Source organism: Mesoplodon bidens (genome assembly GCF_964165515.1).
Source record: "Mesoplodon bidens genome assembly, chromosome: 8".
In the NCBI taxonomy this organism is placed as follows: domain Eukaryota; kingdom Metazoa; phylum Chordata; class Mammalia; order Artiodactyla; family Ziphiidae; genus Mesoplodon; species Mesoplodon bidens.
In genome coordinates, this window is record NC_138165.1 from 60,171,896 (window position 1) to 60,187,299 (window position 15,404).

General features: G+C 36.3%; 1 protein-coding gene across 1 annotated transcript in view; it reads left to right on the forward strand.

Moving 5' to 3' along the window:
- DARS1 (aspartyl-tRNA synthetase 1) overlaps positions 1–14,524 on the forward strand; it is a 67,915-nt gene extending 53,391 nt beyond the window's left edge. The window contains exons 11-16 of the mRNA XM_081242310.1: positions 6,751–6,897; positions 8,444–8,486; positions 9,875–9,955; positions 11,574–11,685; positions 11,871–11,942; positions 13,853–14,524. Coding sequence (XP_081098436.1) covers positions 6,751–6,897; positions 8,444–8,486; positions 9,875–9,955; positions 11,574–11,685; positions 11,871–11,942; positions 13,853–13,944 — 547 coding nt within the window. The 3' untranslated portion in view covers positions 13,945–14,524. The remainder of the gene's footprint in view (positions 1–6,750; positions 6,898–8,443; positions 8,487–9,874; positions 9,956–11,573; positions 11,686–11,870; positions 11,943–13,852) is intronic.
- Positions 14,525–15,404: the final 880 nt, after the last annotated feature.

The following is a 15,404-nucleotide window of genomic DNA, read 5'->3' on the forward strand; positions in this document are numbered from 1 at the left end:
CTGTGACTTGGTGTGGACCTCTTTGGGTTGATCTTATTTGGGACTCTCTGTACTTCGTGGACCTGGATATCTGTTTCCTTTCCAAGGTTAGGGAAGTTTTCTGCTATTGTGTCTTCAAATGCATTCTCTGCCACTTTTTTCTCCTTCTGGCACCCCTATAATGTGAATGTTAGTCTGCTTGATGTTGTCCCAGAGGTCACTTAAACTGTCCTCATATTTTTTAATTCTTTTTTCTGTTCAACTTGAGTGGTTTAGACTACTTTGTCTTCCAGTTCACTAAATTGTTCCTCTGTATCATCTAATCTACTGTTGATTCCTTCTAGTGTATTTATTTGTTAACTATATTCTTCATCTCTGTTTGGTTCTTCTTATATTTAATAACTGTTAAACTTCTCATTGTGTTTATCTATTCTTCTCTCAAGTGAATTGAGCATCTTTATGACCATTACCTTGATTTTTTTTTTTTTTTTTGTCATGCTGCACGGCTTATGAGATCTTAGCTCCCCAACCAGGGATTGAACCCAGGCCCCTGCAGTCAAAGCACCAAGTTCTAACCATTGGACCACCACCAGGGAATTCCCTACCTTGAACTCTTTATTGGGTAAATTGCTTATCTCCACTTCACTTAGCTCTTCTTCTGGGGTTTTATCTTGTTCCTTTGTTTTGAAAATATTCCAGTATCACCTTATTTTGCCTGATTCTCTGTTTTTATTTCTATGTATTAGGTAGGTTGATTATGTTTCTTGATCTTGGAGAAGTGGCCCTATGTAGGAGACATCGTATAGGGCCCAGCAGCACACTCACCTCTGTTCACCAGAGCGATATGCTCTAGGGGGTGCCTGCGGTATGAGCTGTGTAGGCCCTTCTGTTATGGCAGGGCTGACTTCTGTGGGCATGCTGATAGGCTTGGCTGGCCCCCAGCCCAGTTGGTTGCCAAGCGCTGCCTAGTGCAGAGCCTGCTGGTTACTGGTGGGCAGCACAGGTCCCAGGACTGGTGCTGGCCCACTATTTGGTAGGGCCCAATCCTGGGCCCTCTTGTGGCAGGACCAGATCCTAGGGTGGCTGGGGGCTTTGGAGGAAAGGGGTCTACAGCTACTACTGGCCTGCTGGTTGATGGGGCTTTATCCTTGTGTGGTTGGCTGCTTGGCCTGGGGCTTCCCAGGACTAGTGCTGACTGGCTGGTGGCTGGGCCTGGTCCCTGCGCTAATAGGCTAGAGGGAGGATTCCAAAATGGCACTTGCCAGCACCAGTGTCCTCACGATAGAATGAGCTTCCAAAAAAGACTGCTGCTAACATCTGTGTCCCCAGGGTGAGTCCCAGTTGCCTTCTGCTTGTTTAGGAGGCTCTCCAAGATCAGCAAGTGGGTCTGACCCTGTCTCCTTTCAGATTACAACTTCTGCCCCAGGTCTCAGAGCATGTGAGATTTTACATGCACCCTTAAGTGGATTTTCTGTTTCCTGTGGGGCTTCAGTTCTCCCAAATACAAGCCCCACTGGCCTTCAAAGCCAGACATTCTAGCGGGCTTGTCTTCCTGGTGCAGGATCCTCAGCCTGGGGAACCCGATATAGGACTCAGACCTCTCACTCCTTGGGGGGAATTTCTGCAGTTGTGATTATCCTCCCATTTGTTGGTTGCCTATGTTGGGGGTATGGTTGTTGACTATGCCACACCTCTGCCCTTCCTACCCGTCTCTTTGTGGTTCCTCTTTATATCTTTGGTTGTAGAAGATCTCTTCTGCTAGTCTTCTGGTTGTTCTCATTGATAGTTGCTCTGTAAATAGTTGTGGTGTGCCCATGGGAGGAGGTGAATTCAGGTCTTCCTACTCTGCAATCTTGGCCAGTCCTCCCAGCCTTTTCTTTTAACCTTTGTTCTCTGAAACATTTCAACAGAGTTTATTTTAAGCAACTTTCATTCAGATAGTCAACAGAACAATAGATGTTTCCCTATAAAATAAAATATCTTTTGAAACTATAATGAAGAAATAGAGCTTTTCTCATTTTCTTTTTACATTTATAATTCAAGGAGGTTTGTGAAACTCGTTTATTTTAGGTATTGACATCTTCGCTACTTAATACTGGAATATGAAATTTCCACTTTGGTTTTTGTAACAACAGACCAAGCATGAATTGGACCCTTGGGATTAAAATCAAATCTCTACTTAAAAATTAGAGATTCAGACACCATTATCACTGGGCTTTCTCAGTAGACTTAACATGGCAACTTGGAAATAAAAGCCTTCTTTCTGTCTTCTATATAGCATTTAGGAATTTTAAGTTTCTATGTCAGTTGTAAACTGGGTTATCTGGCTTTTGTCCTATCCCTCTCCTGTTTATCATTAGTACTTATCTCTCACAGAAGAATATACAAATGTATTTTAACACATCATTGACTCGGGGATTTTTGCAGAAACGAATGCCTGTGGCCAGCGATTTATTATGTAAGTGAATATTGAAACACCCACGTTTGAATAATATCAACTTTTTTTGCACTTAATGTATTTTTAAAATAAATTTATTTATTTATTTGTTTATTTTTGGCTGAGTTGGGTCTTTGTTGCTGTGCGCGGGCTTCCTCTAGTTGCAGCAAGTGGGGGCTACTCTTCGTTGCGGTGCACAGGCTTTTCACTGCGGTGGCTTCTCTTGCTGCGGAGCATGAGCTCTAGGCGTGCGGGCTTCAGTAGCTGTGGCTTTCAGGCTCAGAGCGCAGACTCAGTAGTTGTGGCACACAGGCTTAGTTGCTCCACAGCATGTGGGATCTTCCCGGACCAGGGCTCAAACTCGTGTCCCCTGCATTGGCAGGCAGATTCTTAACCACTGCGCCACCAGGGAAGCCCTGCACTTAATGTATTTATTTAAAACTTTGTGCATGTCTTACTAAAGCATTCTAATATTTCATTAGTGTGATAGGCAGTATAGCAGTCAACTCTGTGCAGGGGAACAGAACATCTATTACAAATATACTGTGTTTCACTGCACTTTCCTCTGGAAGAGCAGACTCTACACTTTCTGGCGGCATCTTTTTTTTAGTCCTGTGGGTATTATTTCCTCTAGAATATGTGCTTTTACCTGATAGTCAACAAGGTGGATCTTTGTGGGGGGCTCTTTTAGAAATGCCACAAGAAAGACCAGGTGCAGGACTACCACTACATTCACCAGAATGGTCACTTATCATCCATTCTCTAGCTACAGCTAACAAAAATTGCTTGTAAGTCATTTTATTCTGTGCATTAATGCTACAATTAATTTTAAATGCATTGAGTAAACCACAATTACTCAAATAGAAACCCACTTTCCTATACCATTTTTGAGTTTTCCAGAGGATATTGAAGTTTACCAGATACTGACCGGATTGATAACTCCTTTAATATATTTATTATACTCTTTTTTTTTTTTTGTGGTACGCAGGCCTCTCACTGTTGTGGCCTCTCCCGTTGCGGAGCACAGGCTCCGGATGCGCAGGCTCAGCGGCCATGGCTCACGGGCCCAGCCGCTCTGCGGCATATGGGATCCTCCCTGACCGGGGCACGAACCCGTATACCCTGCATCGGCAGGTGGACTCTCAACCACTGCGCCACCAGGGAGGCCCTATTTATTATACTCTAATATTCAGGTGGGCTTAGTTATCTGATGGCCAGTCCTCCAGTCTTCCTTTCCTGTAGATGCTGTGGAGGCATCATGAATAGTTGTTCACCATGTGGACTAGCCTCTTGTCTTTCCATAAGAAGAATCACTTCTCCCGTCCATAAGAATGTTATTTCTCCCCCTGTAGATTTTTAGATTTCTCCTTTAATTGGTTTGGTAGACCACGATTCTCTCTTATAATCCCACAAACTCTGGTTTTATTTTTCAACAATATTTCAGATGTGGACACACTGTTTTAATAATTGTCTTGGTAAATATGGTGCCATGAACCAAGGTGATTGTAGGACCGATAATAGTTTCTTGCAGTTTCTTTCCTTCACCCATGTAAATCGCAAGGTTGCATATATATCCAGTTTCACTTTTGCTAACCATCCTGACGAGAGTTCCATATTTTGTAAGTTTTCCGTGATTATAGGTTTTGAATCTGAGTCGTCCTATCCACTTTATCATTGCCTCCTCAAGTGATAGCTCTTGTTTGGGTATATAGATCAATTGAAATTTTGGTAGAAAATAATCCAAAAAAGTTTTAACTTTCGAAATTCTGTCTGCAGGAAGTAGAGTTTCCGAGTTATTGTTAAAGTGAAGAAATGTCACTATTTGTTCGAACCTTCTTCTTGTCATAATCTTTGGAAAGATAGGTGTTTCAAGTAAGGGATCAGTCGACCAATATTCTTTCCAGTGTGACTTTCTTATTTGTCCCATCAAAATTATTAATCCAAGAAACTTCATCATGTCACTGTTGGTTACATCTGTCCATTTTAAAACCTTATCATACTTTTTATATGATTTTTCATTCTGTGTACGATACAAGTTTGTTTGAGAAGCAACCAGCTTGAAAAAGTTGTTACCAAAAATTAATTCTGTTATTTCACCAACACTTTGTGGGTTGTTACATTAATAGTTACATCTAACACATCTGTAAAATGTTATAATTTTTGTGAAATGTTGTCTTCAATCCACTCTTCTGTAGCAGCAAAGGAGCATTCTCTAGCACCTTGAGTTTCATTTTCACTTTCCTTATCAGAATCAATCACTAAGGTTTTTTGTCTTTTTTTTTTTTTTTTTTTTTTTTTGTGGTACGCGGGCCTCTCCCATTGCGGAGCACAGGCTCCGGACGTGCAGGCTCAGTGGCCATGGCTCACGGGGCCAGCCGCTCCGCGGCATGTGGGATCTTCCCGGACCGGGGCACGAACCTGTGTCCCCTGCATTGGCAGGCGGACTCTCAACCACTGTGCCACCAGGGAAGCCCAGTTTTTTGTCTTTTTGTTGGTCTGATATTCACGTCGTCTAAATCAGAACTACATTCTGAAGAACTGTCGTCTTTTGAGACACTAGTATATATGTCGCTCGGACAGTCAGAAAAAGTATCTGCATAAAATTCACTGAAAAATTCTTCTTCACTCAAAATTTCGTGATGTATCATTTTTGAAAATTTTATGGTAATAAACTTGCATTTATAATATACACAAGGTTGGAACAAAAACCTAATGGAGCAAAATGTGAATGATAATGATAATCATAAGCTGTCCTTGATCAGTTTTAAGCTCTAACAACTTCGCACGGTGATGTTAATTGTATCACTCTCTAAAAACATATTGATACGTCTCTGGTCAATGACATTCAGGTAACAAAAGACGTATTAATACATCTCCGGTCAATAATGTGTTAAAATATTGATATTCATATTTTTGTATTAACATTGATTAACATGAATAGGTGTTAATATCCAAAGCAAAGCAATTTAAAAATTAATTATTGGCGTCATCTTAACCCTACTTATATCAAGATTTGAATAAATCAATGGCTAAAGTTTATTACTTCCATTAAAATTTTAAGACTAATCAGGAAGTAGTAGTGTTTTTATTTCTACTGTTTTCATAGAATGTAAACATACTTTTTTCAGTTCTGTTAATCATGGAAAATTCTAAATCTCTTACAAAAGTAGATAGACTAGCCTAATGAAACCCCATATACTCATCACCCAATTTCAACCATTGTCAATCCATGGCCAATTTTGTTTTACCCATTTCCCCCCTGCCCTCTTATTTTGAAGCAAACCTCAGCTATCATTTCATCCATAAATACTTTAGTAAAAATATACCTTTTTAATCTTACCATCTTCCACAGCAGCAGTTTAGTGCAGTAAACATTTGTCTTGTGCATCCTGTTTAGAAGGTAGACAATAAACATACTATAGGGATTATTAAAATGAGAAAGAAATAGGCACTCTCCTAAACAAACTTACGGCATAATGGGAATGGGGGAAGATAAGTGTTCATTAATTTGGTCTTCCTTGATGATAACAAGTGTTATTAAAGTATTAAAAAGTCAGATTTTTTTAATGCCTCATAAAATGGGTATTTTATGTTTCTAACAATGTGAGCTGATATGAGTTATAAAGTTTTTTATCCTTTAATGCAACTGTGATGACAAATGAGATTAAGAAATGGTGTTAAATATTTTTTAAGTATTTAAATTTCCTTATTTAACTTAATTTCTTGATAACAGTTTTTTTCTGGTGCATACACTGTTTCAAAGAATGATTTTATGTGACATAAACAGGTATTCAGTACCTACCAGATATTTTTTCTTAGCTGCTGTTTCTACTACTGAAGAGCCTAAAAGTCCCTGAGGCAATTTCTATACTGAGGCTGATTTTACATGAAAGAGCTTTGCTCTAAAAGCATTTCCTTTTGAGTTGTCTCTGAATTCAAAATTGTTATCAGTGGAACCATGGAACTAATAGTATATAGGCTCTTGGGTCCATGTCAACTGGCCGCTTGAGTACAGGCTCCCGAGACAGCTAGGAGATCTGTGGCAATGAGCAGGTTCAGCTGGAAAGGGCATGTTTCTACCCCAGAACCTGTTCAAGTTGTCCTTTCCTTATCAGTGCACATATAATAACTCCAATGAAATGTTAAAAATGTTGCTTCTTTGTTTACGAAAAAAATGTGTATCGAGTGTGTGGAAGAAAAAAAGCTGTATGTTCCTTATTTCACCAGTATTGGTTAAAAAAATTTTTTATATTTATGTATTGCCACAGTGACCTCATGTGGGGAAAACATTTATTTCACACATTTTTATTAACTCTTAATCATTGTACAAATAGGTTTCAAACTGAAATTCAGACGGTGAATAAACAGTTCCCATGTGAGCCATTCAAATTTTTGGAGCCAACTTTAAGACTAGAGTATTGTGAAGCATTAGCTATGCTTAGGGAAGCCGGAATTGAAATGGGAGATGAAGAAGATCTAAGGTTTGTTTGTCTTTGTGATTTTTAAAACTTTAGTAATTAGATTTAAGATACAAAAGAATAAATATATTGATGAATGATGTATTTTTCACCCAGTTGATAAACTTCAATTTTATTAATTTTGATATATAGTACGATGCTTGTTTTGTTCAATGTGTGATCTGAAATAAAATGTTATGTTTAATGTGGTTTGCCTAAGCTTCAACATTTTTGTTTATAAACACCATTTTTGTGCATTTTCCCCCCTGCTTCATATTTGTAATGCTTTAAAGAAAATATAGGGCCTTTTGCCTGTGATTTTATCATCTAATATGTGAACTCTCTTTCTAAATCAGTGGTGTTAGAGGGTATAGACAACAGCCTAAATCTGTCCCCATACAGGATTAGGGTATGAAACTTTTAAAAATCTCTAAAAGTTACACAAGTCACTGATCTTTGATATAACTGTATTATATTATCTAAATTCAGATCAAACAATTTATAATTTTGAAATTAATTATATAGTTCAATAAAGATTGGAGATTTCTATCTCCTTACGTTTTATTCAAGGGTTCTTTAGTTAAAATATTTAAGCCAACACAATAATTCATATCAATATAGGAAGGAAGAGAGGGTTATTATTATTTTTAGGATTTTTTTAAAAACATATTTCACCCAAAACCCTTCATTTACCTTTATTTGTTTAACAAATATATATGTGTGTGTGTACACATATGTATATATATTGTTTTAATCATCCTGTACATTGCTAGATGACATTTTAAGGAAAACCATAAATTCTATAATTAGTTTAAGTTGGATAATATTTTTGTAAGTATTTTGGAAATTTTTCTTAAATAGGATAGAACTTAAAGTAGCAAAGTCCTGGCTATAGAAATGTAATTGGTTTATATATACACTGTTACATTTTACTTGGAAATACTGATTTTTGTTTTATAAATCTTTGATAAAGAGTAAAAAAGGAGAGACCATTTTGAAGTAGAACCATTTAATGGCAAGAGAAGCCTGTGTTGGTATAGTAAACTTTCATTATCTGTAATTGCAGGAAACTACTTCATCCATGTTATTTCTGAATCAGTGAATTGCTAAATTCTATTTATTTAAATATTATTGAGCAGCACCTACTAACTGTACCAGGTGCACTCATAAGTGGTTTCCAGTAGTAGTTGCCTTTTTAAAAAGGAGCAGAGGGCCTCCCTGGTGGCGCAGTGGTTGAGAGTCCGCCTGCCGATGCAGGGGATACGGGTTCGTGCCCCGGTCTGGGAGGATCCCATATGCCGCGGAGCGGCTGGGCCCGTGAGCCATGGCCTCTGGGCCTGCGCGTCCGGAGCCTGTGCTCCGCAACGGGAGAGGCCACAACAGTGAGAGGCCCGCATACCGCAAAAAGAAAAAAAAAAAAAAAAAAAAAAGGAGCAGAATAGACAACTATGTATTTTGCTAAATTTTTTATCCTTTGAGAACTTCAAATAGAAGAGGTTCCTTATTAACTTAAAACTCTTTTAAGTTGCTGTTTGATCTTCAAACATCTGATTTCCTGTTTCTTTTTCAGTACACCAAATGAAAAACTGTTGGGTCGTTTGGTAAAGGAAAAGGTAAGGACTCTTGTACATGCTGGATTTCTTTTTATAAATTTGAAACATACCCTGGAACTAGAGAACAGTTGCAAGGGGGGCTCGGCTAATCTTCCTAGAATGGTAATATTCCAGAATAAATAAAAACCAAGGGGCATAATATATTTTTTTTAATTCTTAGAAAAATAAAAAGTACTCAGACAGGCTTTGTCCAAATGGTATGATTAGCTCAGTATTTGATTTTTGCATAAGTTGTACTGAGGTACCTCTAAAAGTGATGTCTAAGTCTGTCAGATTAGTTAGAGAGGACCTTAAGATGATTTTAAATTATTTAGAAATGGTCTTCCCTGACTACCCTTGCTAATTCATGGGACTAGAGGGTGAATGAATTTCCTTTATGCCTCTTACATGAAAGCTACTTTCCTATCTCATTTTCTAAAATTCCAAAGAAGAGAAAAGCTAAACTTAGTGTGATCTTTAAAGAAATTAAGAAAATTGTGTAATTGAATAAAAACAGTCCTTGAGCTCCTCCTGCTGGTTGCATTCAAAACTGTTCAACTGACTGGGGAACTAGCCTGTTTGTGAAACTGCATAGTACTGAGTTTATACCTTTAAAATGATGTTTCAGTAGGGCCATTTCTAATTTGTCAGCTCTGTTGACATTCTCTCTGTGCTCCAGTTTTAGGAAAAATGTTTAACATCAAAACATTTGAAACGTGACTGGTTTTTTTTTAACTAAATGTAGGTCACATATTCTTTCTAACAAAAGTGTCATAATTTCATGTTAATGTTATCTATTTCAATTGTAGTTTTCATCTAAGAAAGACTACCAAATTAGTATCTAAAATATTAGATATCTAAGTGAAAATTTAAATTATTGGGGGGAATAATCAAGGTTTTTTTAAGATGAATATAGTAAAATACATCAGTTTTTCCCAAAATAATTTATAGATTTAATGTAGTTTTTGTAAAACCCAATGAGATTTGGGATAATTTAACAAAAATAGTTATAAAATACATCTGAAAAATTAAATGAGCTAGAATTGCAATGCAAAAAAATGAAAATCAAAGAAGTTTATCACAGCATAATTTTCAATGGAGGAGAAACTGTAAAAATATTACATGTCCAAAAAAAGAAAATGAAAAATGCATATTTGAACTATGATCGAATAGTCAACAACTCCTAAAAATTAAGTATATTGGAAGAATTTATAACATCATGGCAAAATACTGTAGGATACAGGTGTTACTTGAAAGAAGCAGAATAGTTATTGTATGTAGAGTGTACAGTAATTTTGAAGAACAAAACTTATGTATAAAAAAAGACAGTTAATTGAAATGGTAGCCTTCTTTTTACTTTCATTAAACTTCTTAAAAATCTGTTTTAATCATATTTATTCTTTTTCTAGTATGATACAGATTTTTATATTCTTGATAAATATCCATTGGCTGTAAGACCTTTCTATACCATGCCTGACCCAAGAAATCCTGTAAGTAATTTGATTTTAAATAACCTGTTTGGGGGAAGATGGAAAACTTTATTGTCACCGTGTCAAGTTGTACAATGGGAATAATGGTTTTCATTAGTAACTTGCAATTTTGATGGACACGTTTTTATACGTATTGCTACTAGTTTCTGTCAGGTCAAAATGATACTGTGAAATTTGAATATTCTAGCAAATTAGTCCCCAGAACGTGTATTAAAAATAATTTTCATGTGTTTCTTTTTTTAATTTATTATTATTTTTGTGGGAGGCTGTGTTGGGTCTTCTTTGCTGTGCGCGGGCTTTTCTCTAGTTGCAGCGAGCGGGGGCTACTCTTTGTGGCACTGCGTGGGCTTCTCATTGTGGTAGCTTCTCTTTTTGCAGAACATGGGCTCTAGGCACGCGGGCTTCAGTAGCTGTGGCGCAGGTGCTCAGTAGTTGTGGCACACAGGCTTAGTTGCTCCACGGCATGTGGGATATTCCCAGACCAGGGCTCGAACCCGTGTCCCCTGCATTGGCAGGCGGATTCTTAACCACTGCGCCACCAGGGAAGTTCCTCATGTCATTTTTAAAGATATATGAGGAAGTAACACTATATAAACAACAAATAGTATTAATAGATTTGAAGACTTTACCAAATCATTTTATTATTGATCTTGAACTAAGAATTCACATTCTGTCCTGGTAGTTAATCTAAATAATGTCTTGTGGCTTTTCATTGTTTTTCCTCTGCACTGGTTCCCCAACTTTAGTGGGCATCAGAATCACTTGGAGGGCTTTTAAACCACAGATTGGTGGGCCCCATCACCAGACTTTCTGATTAGTTGGTCTGGGGTGGAGCTTGATAATTGGTATTTCTGATAAGGTAATACTGAAGCTACCAGTCCAGGAATCACACTTTGAGAACCATTGGTTTATTGAAAGACAAGGAAAGAAGTTAAAACCTGATAAGGAATTGTTTGAGCTATGGTAAATTGATGTTCAATTTACTTTCCTTAAAATAATGGCGTTTTAAAAGTTAAAAAGACTAACACCTATTGATAATTTGAAGTTCCAAAAGTGATCTCAAGATCATATCACACTTAAAAAATTTCAGATGATAAAGTGAAATAAGAATCAGCACTACTTCTTTTTTTTTTTTTTTTTTTCCATACACGGGCCTCTCACTGTTGTGGCCTCTCCCGTTGCAGAGCACAGGCTCCGGACACGCAGGCCCAGCGGCCATGGCTCACGGGCCCAGCCGCTCCGCAGCATGCGGGATCTTCCCAGACCGGGGCACGAACCCGTGTCCCCTGCATCGGCAGGCGGACTCTCAACCACTGTGTCACCAGGGAAGCCCAAGAATCAGCACTACTTCTTAAAAGAAGATATAATGTTCTGATTTGTTGTTGGAAGGTGTGGGAGAAGGGGAACATAAAATCTGATAGAGGCAAGGAAGAACTTATTATTCAACCCTCACTAGTTTAATCCTGTTTTAGAGAAACAAATCATGTTTATTGGAGCAGGTTCCATCATTAATTGTAGGAAAAAATGGACTTGCTCTTCATGCAACAAAGGGTGTTTTTCCACGTATGTGTGATAGGGTGATAGCCACTTGAGTGGTATTTTTTTGTTTTTCCTGCAGAAACAGTCCAACTCTTACGATATGTTCATGAGAGGAGAAGAAATACTGTCAGGAGCTCAAAGAATACATGATCCTCAGCTGCTAACAGAGAGAGCCTTACATCATGGAATTGGTAAACAACTTAAATATATTGAGGAGGGCCATGTATATTCTGAAAACAATAAATTTTAAAACCCTTTAAAGACTTTTCAGAAACAGTCATTTGTTTTAATCTTCATTGTACAGTAATTGCTTTTGCAATTTTTTTAAGCTAAATAAGATAAATTATGTGGGGTTTTTTTTATGTTTGTTTTGTAGATTTGGAGAAAATTAAGGCATACATTGATTCCTTCCGCTTTGGAGCCCCTCCTCATGCTGGTGGAGGCATTGGTAATATTTCTTTGTATTATGACAATATTTCCAACCCAGATTTCATTTGTCAAAGTGTTCATTCATTTCTAACAAAATTTCTTCAGCATTAGACTCCAAGAAGTAAATTCTGTATATTGTTATTGCTTACAAATAAGTTCATAAGTGCTAAGTATAATACAAATTTGAATTATAAGAATTTTTTAAGTGAGTTATGACTAAATGAAAATTTGATTTTGAGTATCCTCTTTTCTTTCTGTACCCATGAGTTCATTCAGGTTAGGCCAGATTAAAGCTCTCCCTCAGGTTAGTTCATATTGCTGCTAAATGTTTTTGTTGAAATGTAACATTTCATTGGCTTTTAGAACCACTTCTAGAGTGGATGCTGCTCTGTGATTGAAAATGAGTAAACACTTAACTTACTCAACTTTTGGATGTCCGTATCAATAACTCTTAAGTTTTCTGTTGTTTGTTTTGGGGTTTTTGGTAAACAGGTAATATACTTACAAAAATTTCAAATTCAAAGCATATAGAAGAGTGTACATTCACCTCCCTACAGAAAACTATTATTTCTAGTTTCCTCTTTGCCTTTGCAAAGATAATCTTTACATATGCAAAGCTACATGCACTTTTTAAAATACATTTTTTATACAAATTGTAGTATACTAAACCATTCAATACCTTGCATTTTTCACTTACTATATTTTGTAAGTTGTTCCTTATCAATACTTGAGCTTTTTCATTCATTTTTAATCACTACATAGAATCCATTGAAAGGGTGCATGGTAATCTTGTTAACCAGCTTCCTATTGATAGGCATGTAGGGTATTACCAGCCTTTTGTTATTACAAACAATGCTACATTGAATATATACATAGTTTAAATTTCAATGGGAAATTTATGGCTATTTTCTCTTAGAATATTGAATGATGTGCATTTTGCATGATATTTTTCAAACTTTTGTAACTGACAATGTAAATTTTCATCATGCTTGTGAAGAAAGACACTTGAATGGTTATCAAAATACTACCTATTTTTGTTAATTAATATTTGAGTGGAAGATGGGATATGGTGATTTTTTTTTTTTGATTAGTGTTAGGTTACTATAATACAAGGTTCAAATTTACGTCTGCAGATGTTTTTGAGTAAGGAATAGAAATAAAAATATTAATTCTTTTATTTATATTACTTTTAGATGTTGAACATATTAAACTTAAAAGTTGTTGATATATAAAAGTATTCTTTGACCTTGCCTTCTTTGTGGGATGTATTAGCCTGCTAAAATTCAGTGAACTAGATATATCATATTGCACACAAAAAGTTTCATTTGCTAGTTTTGCTGTGTTTCTTAGGTGATACTTGTTCTTAATTTTTGTCAGTAATATAGTATTTAAGTCACATGTCAAAATCAGGCTCTTCTACATTCAAAACATTTAGTACAATAATGTATTATAGAGTCTTTTATGGTAGGAACCTCCATGTTTCGTGTGTATTGAATTATAATAAATTTCTGGTAACTTCCATTGAATCAAATTTCCGTGAACAAGTTTATGACTTTCATCTTACACTGATGGCCTGGATTACATAATTAAAATCTGGCCTCATTTGAAAACATAATAATAGGCTTATAAAATACTTTTTGTTTGTTTAGATCATAAATTTTGGATATTTACATAGATTTTTGTAGTTCACACTTCACAGAATCCATACAGCTTAAGAATATCTCATTTAGTCCTTCCCACATACAGCATCATCTGTTTCTGAATCAGACCCAAAATATTCCATTTTAAACTCAAAATAATAGAAGTCATTTTTCTTCCTAACAAGGAAAAGCATTTTGTTGATCAGTGATATTGTTTTGGTAGTTTTCAATAGGTAAGACCCTGGGAGATTTTCAGAAAATGAATTAATGATTATTTTGTTTTCTCCAGGGTTGGAACGAGTGACTATGCTGTTTTTGGGCTTGCACAATGTTCGTCAGACCTCAATGTTTCCCCGTGATCCCAAACGACTTACTCCTTAAGGAAACAGTTGCTTTTTATTCTTTCCAGTACCTGCTATTAATCAGGCTGTACCTTAGGTACTTAAAATATGCAATAAAATAAATGTCTTATCCAAAGTGCCACAATTACTTTTGGACTAATTCAGTATAGGTTACTTTAAAAGAGAAGATTTTTATAACTTTGGACATGCTTCAGTAGGAAATGGTTGAACATTTTAATGAAAAATTCATATTGTTATGTTAAATGTTCATATATTACATTACTACAATAAATGTTAACAGCAATTTTAAACAGTTAATATTGTGTAAATTTTCTTTTCTATATTGCAGTGGCTACTATTAATGTCTTACATTTTCAATATTTGGTCTTATTTTTTTAAATTCTGACATTGAGGTAAGAACAATTTTATGGGAGTATCTGAGATTTTAATGAATGTATAATTGGCATATCATGGAAAATTAGGCAGAAAATGTCAACTCTTAAAAATTGTGCTCAGAAATCATGTAAAGCAGGTGAGAATACTGGTTAGAAAATATACAATATAATATATTAAATTGTTAAATAATCTAAACCTGAATTTCAATAAAATTTTAAAGCTAATTATAGTTGTTTCTGTGTAACTTCATGGCAGTGTGATTTTATAACTGGTTCTTGGCATTTATAATTTGGAATAAGAAAAAAATAGACATCCCGTTTATGTAAATGCTTAAAAGCAAATGAAAACTGATATATGCATAACATGTATTAATCAAGAGGTAAATTCAGATGGGTGTAAGGATACAGTTCTTAAAGCTGAAAGCTTGGGTTGCTTTTATAGTTTATTTCACATAGAGCAAAAAATATTGCAGAGGGGCTTCCCTGGTGGCTCAGTGGTTGAGAGTCCACCTGCCGATGCAGGGGACATGGGTTCGTGCCCCGGTCCGGGAAGATCCCACATGCCACGGAGTGGCTAGGCCCGTGAGCCATGGCCGCTGAGCCTGCGCGTCCGGAGCCTGTGCTCTGCAACGGGAGAGGCCACAACGGTGAGAGGCCCGTGTACCGCAAAAAAAAAAATTTTTTTTAATTTTAAAAATATTGCAGAATTTTCTGTTTTTGTTTTTAACTGATACTGGCATTTAGTGAATGTCACTAAAATGCACTCCCACTTCCCTCCCAAAATGAAATTTCTGTTTAAGAATTACAGTTAGAAACACTTTTCCTCTAGATTTTTAAATATGTTGATGCTAATGTTAATTTTATGGTGAACCACACATAATGGTGAGGAACAAAATAATGTAATGCAGATATTTCCTACAGGAAAAGGAAAAATAATACAGAAAAAGTAAGAGGGTCAGAAGGGTAGAACATTACCCTTGGATCATAAATATCTGCCCATTATTTTATTTATTTATTCATTCATTCATTCATTCATTCATTCATTCATGGCTGTGTTGGGTCTTTGTTTCTGTGCCAGGGATTTCTCTAGTTGCAGCAAGCGGGG